Source organism: Condylura cristata, unplaced genomic scaffold (assembly GCF_000260355.1).
Source record: "Condylura cristata isolate star-nosed mole 26May11 unplaced genomic scaffold, ConCri1.0 scaffold00025, whole genome shotgun sequence".
NCBI classification, from domain to species: domain Eukaryota; kingdom Metazoa; phylum Chordata; class Mammalia; order Eulipotyphla; family Talpidae; genus Condylura; species Condylura cristata.
The window spans coordinates 31,957,678-31,961,835 of NW_004567126.1; the positions used below are offsets into that span (position 1 = coordinate 31,957,678).

The 4,158-nt window shown below is 64.6% G+C and overlaps 1 protein-coding gene across 1 annotated transcript in view; it reads left to right on the forward strand.

Annotated features, from left to right (window-relative positions):
• LOC101634641 overlaps positions 1-2,710 on the forward strand; it is a 13,193-nt gene extending 10,483 nt beyond the window's left edge. The window contains exons 2-6 of the mRNA XM_012729457.1: positions 1-180; positions 428-567; positions 1,664-1,748; positions 2,298-2,401; positions 2,486-2,710. Coding sequence (XP_012584911.1) covers positions 1-180; positions 428-567; positions 1,664-1,748; positions 2,298-2,401; positions 2,486-2,710 — 734 coding nt within the window. The remainder of the gene's footprint in view (positions 181-427; positions 568-1,663; positions 1,749-2,297; positions 2,402-2,485) is intronic.
• The last annotated feature ends 1,448 nt before the right edge of the window (positions 2,711-4,158 follow it).

Sequence of the window (4,158 nt, forward strand, 5' to 3'; positions counted from 1 at the left end):
CGCCCGCCGGCCCCGAGGAGCGCAGGCCGTTCGAGAAGGTGGTGAACCGGGAGTCGCTGGTCATCTCGGGCCTGCGCCACTTCACGGGGTACCGCATCGAGCTGCAGGCCTGCAACCAGGAGGCCCCCGAGGAGCGCTGCAGCGTGGCCGCCTACGTCAGCGCCAGGACCATGCCCGAAGGTGGGTGGGTGTGGGCGCGGCGGTGGGGCCCGGGCCTGGCCTGGCCTGTTTCCGGCACCTTTCTTTCTTCCTGAGCCCCGAGGGACACAGCGCACGTGTGACATCGGGGAATCGAAGGTGTGCGGGTTTGACGCGAGTTATACGTTGTAGATGAGCACCCCCCTCCCCGTTAATTTTTGTGGAAGGACGTCTTAGAGCCAGTGTCTCAGCAAGTCAGGCTTCTGCCTCTAACCGCGGCTCCTTACAGCCAAGGCAGACGACATCGTCGGCCCGGTGACCCACGAGGTCTTCGAGAACAACGTCGTTCACCTGATGTGGCAAGAGCCGAAGGAGCCCAACGGGCTGATCGTGCTGTACGAAGTGAGTTACCGGCGGCACGGCGACGAGGTAAGGCCCTGGCCGGCCCTGCGCCTTGGGTTGGCCGCTGCCGCTCTCCCTCGTACCCCGCCCGAATGCCTGCCCTGGTAGATGCTGCGTGGCCAGGACGCGCGGCTGCCGCTATCCGTGGGGAGCCGGGTCGGAAATGGCCAGCTCGAAACGTGCTTCTCCTGTTACTTTAGAGCTGTCCCGCAGGTTGGGTGGTGGCCGCCCGCGTTTGCGTCCCCCGACGTGACGGGGGACTCAGCTCACCGGAGGGAGCGGTCTGAGTCTGAAACAGGTCACTTGCAGCCTTCGTAATGTGACTAGGAAAGGGATGTTCACATTTGGGGAGCTGTGTGAATCCGCTCAGTCGTACTCCCAGGACTCAAACCTGGCTGACGGGCTCAGGTGTTTACCCTCTACCTGGCAGGTGACCACAGAGGTCAGAGATCATTTTCTGTAAAGGACTAGAGAGGTCATGTTCATGTTTTCGGCCTCAGAGCCAGTCTCCGGGCAGCTGCTCACCCTGCCGGTACAGCCCCGGAGCAGCCACGGCCAGATGGGGATGAGCGAGAGCGGCCGTGTGCCAGTGGAGCTTTACTTACGCAGACAGGCAGTGGGCCAGGCTTGGCCCGTAGCCACAGTTTGCCCCCTGGAACTTGAGGGGATAGTCTTCCCGTGACCAGGCACAGAGGGGCAGGCGGGCCCCCTTCTGTTGACGCCTCCTGGGACCACAGCAGCTTTTGGCGCGCAGATGCTTAGCTTTGAGATGATGTGGCAGAGGGCTCGGCGGGCTGACTCGCGGGCCCCACCGGCCTGCAGCTTTCATGCAGCTGCAGCGAGCGGCCGAGAGGGGCAAGAACCCACAGCCAGTTTTAGAAAGATAAATGCCCGTGCTGAAATTGTTATTGTTGACCAGTCTGGGGAGCCAGTTGCCAGGTGAAGGACTTAATTTGCCTTTTGCTTTGCATCCATTTGAAAAATAAGGCCCCTGTCATAGGAGTCCGGCTAGCTTTGTGTTTCTGTGCCTCGGCAAGTGCCCTCCTCTGTCCTGGGCTTTCTCTGACCTGGCCGTGCTTCTGCCCACACGGCCTTCGGGGTCATCACTTATCCGTCTCCAAAGGAGTTCATCTGCGGCCGCATCCCCATTAGCTCCCTGGTGTCTCTGCTTCCAGATACCTGGGTGCCTCTGACTTTCACTGTGCGAGGTACCGCCAGTTTCGTTTGGAAAGCCGTTTCGCTCTTTGCAGTAAGAGCTGGAGATAGGATCTCTGTCGGCTTTCGCTGTGCAACAAAGTGCCCCCGAGCGTTCTGCTGGACAACAGCCTTTCATGACTTCTGCTGATTCTGAGGGTCCCCTGGCTGGTTCTTCTGCCCCAGGCCAGTTGCAGGGCGAGTGGAGAGCCTCGCCGCCCACCCCCGGCCTCTCTGTGCGCGCTCTGGTCACTCAGCTGGCTCGCCCAGGCCCGAAGGGGACATGCGGGTGCTTTCCACCTGGCTTCTGGCTAGTGCTGCTCTGAGCACTCGCGTACAGGGTTTTGTGCTGTGTATGTCCCCAGGTCTCGGGGCGCAGAGCTAGGAGCCCACGCCTGGGTCAGATGGTGACCCTGCACCCTTCACGCTCCCTCCCCATCGCGGCCAGGACGTGCTCTGGTCCAGCCTGTGGTGGTGGCCCCATGTGTGGCCTCCCCCTGCGTTTCTGTGGCGACTCACTTGGCCTGGTCTGCGCCTTTCTGTCCTGACCCCTCGGACCTCAGGCAGTCGGGTCGGCCCCGGGAGGGAGGCGGTCCGCAGAGCCACGCACGGGGGCTCCAGCTTCCAGAGAAAGCGCAGCATGTCACTGGCAGCAGAGCGGACCGTGGTGACGACTGTCCACTGCTGCCTGCGTGACCTTGCTCCTGCGGCAGCGTGACCAGCTGGTTCCCTTTCGCTTGGAATTTCCCAGGCTCGGGCACACGTCCCTGGTTTCGGGCAGCTGATGGCTCAGGCAGCCGTGCTGCCTTCACGGCCTGGCGCTCCTGTGCGGGCATCAGGTCTGCAGCGGCACCGCCCGTCCCGACAGCCCCTGCCCGGCACAGCCCCGCTGACTCTGCAGGGAAACGTGGAGCGAGGGACAAGCTACAGCCCACTTCAGAAAACCCTTAGTGTGGACAAGATCGGTCCGACATGATGCAGCGTTTTCCTTAACCCTCCTCGTGGCTTTGATCACGTCAACAGCCGCGCTAGACTTTCCTTTTAACGGCACTTGCCAGTTTGGGGAGTTCGGAGCCTCCCTTTCCTTGACGCTTGCCGACAGCCTTGTCCTCACCCCCACACCGGCCCGGCTGCCCGGGGGTGCGTTGCTGGCCGAGAGCTCGGCCCGCGCCCCTCCTCCCGTGCGGCTTGGCCCTTCCTCCTGTCGCACAAGCCTCTGCGTACCTGGCCGGCCCCAGGCGGTCGGGCGCTTGTTTGTGTGGTGGTGTCTAAGCAGAGCGCTGTATCGGTTTCTGCCCTTCCTGGTGCCGCCCCCGGGTGCCCGGCCAGGTCATCGGAGGGTGCGCTCCCCTGGTCCCGGGGAGCAGCCAGCTCTGGCTTCTACATGGGCTCATTGGCGCCTCTTGCCCGGTGACTCGCCCTCCGGGAAGAACCTTTGGACCCGGCCCGCCTGCCGGCGCCGGGGGCTTCTCCCGCGGTGCGGCCACGCGCTGAGCGTGGCAGTGTTTGCGTGTCTTTCTCCCAGTCCCCCTGAAATCTTCCAGGCGGCTCTCGGCGTGCACAGAGAGCTGGGGCTGTTCCGGCCGAGGCTGCGGGCCCGGCGGCTTCTTTCCCGCGGAGCCTCCTGCTCGCCCCATCTGTGCGGGGCGCCAGGGTGTCGCCCGCGTACCGCTCTCATCTCACCCCTTCTTAGCAGCGCTCAGCGCTTGTTTTTTTTTTTTTGTATTTTTAAGATGTATGTATTCCTGCGCACAGAACTGGGGTCAGGCCAGAGGGCCAGGGGTGGTGGAGGATGCCCCGAGACAGAGCGGGGAGCAGGACGGCGGCTGACCGAGTGCACTGCTGAGGGGCTGCGGGCGGGTGTGTTCCGCTGCGCCCTGGGGGTCACTCCCCGGCGGGGATCGAACTCCGGCTCGGCCAGCTGGCAGTGCTGCGCCCTAACCCGACCCAGCTCCGTGAAGGGTGCGAGAAGCAGAGCAAAAGCAGGCCCCGGGGAGGAGGCGGCTGACTGCCCTGCACGGAGCAGCCGTGTGTTCGCCCGGGGCGCAGGGGCCAGCCGGAGATGCCGCTTGGGGGCGTCCTCTGTCCCACCCTTCCTGCCCTCCCCGGCGGCCTGGAGAGCCTGTCGCGGGCGGGCTGGAGAGGAGCTGGAGCGGGCTGGCCGAGGCCGACCGTCCCCTCCCACCAGCCATTTCAGCTCCTTGCCACCCTGCCGCACGGGCTGGCTTCGTGTGTCCCGGGGAACAGTACCCCGTGCTGTGGAAATCGGAGGCCGCTCAGCGCCCTGCTGAGCCCGGGCCGGCTGTGGCGGTCACTGAGCTGTAGGAGCCGGATGGCCTCGGCCCTCCGTCCCGCCCTGCCCCCGCCCTGCGCCTCCTCGAGGGTGTCAGGGCAAGAGGAAAGGCTCAGGCCACTGCGTGGCCT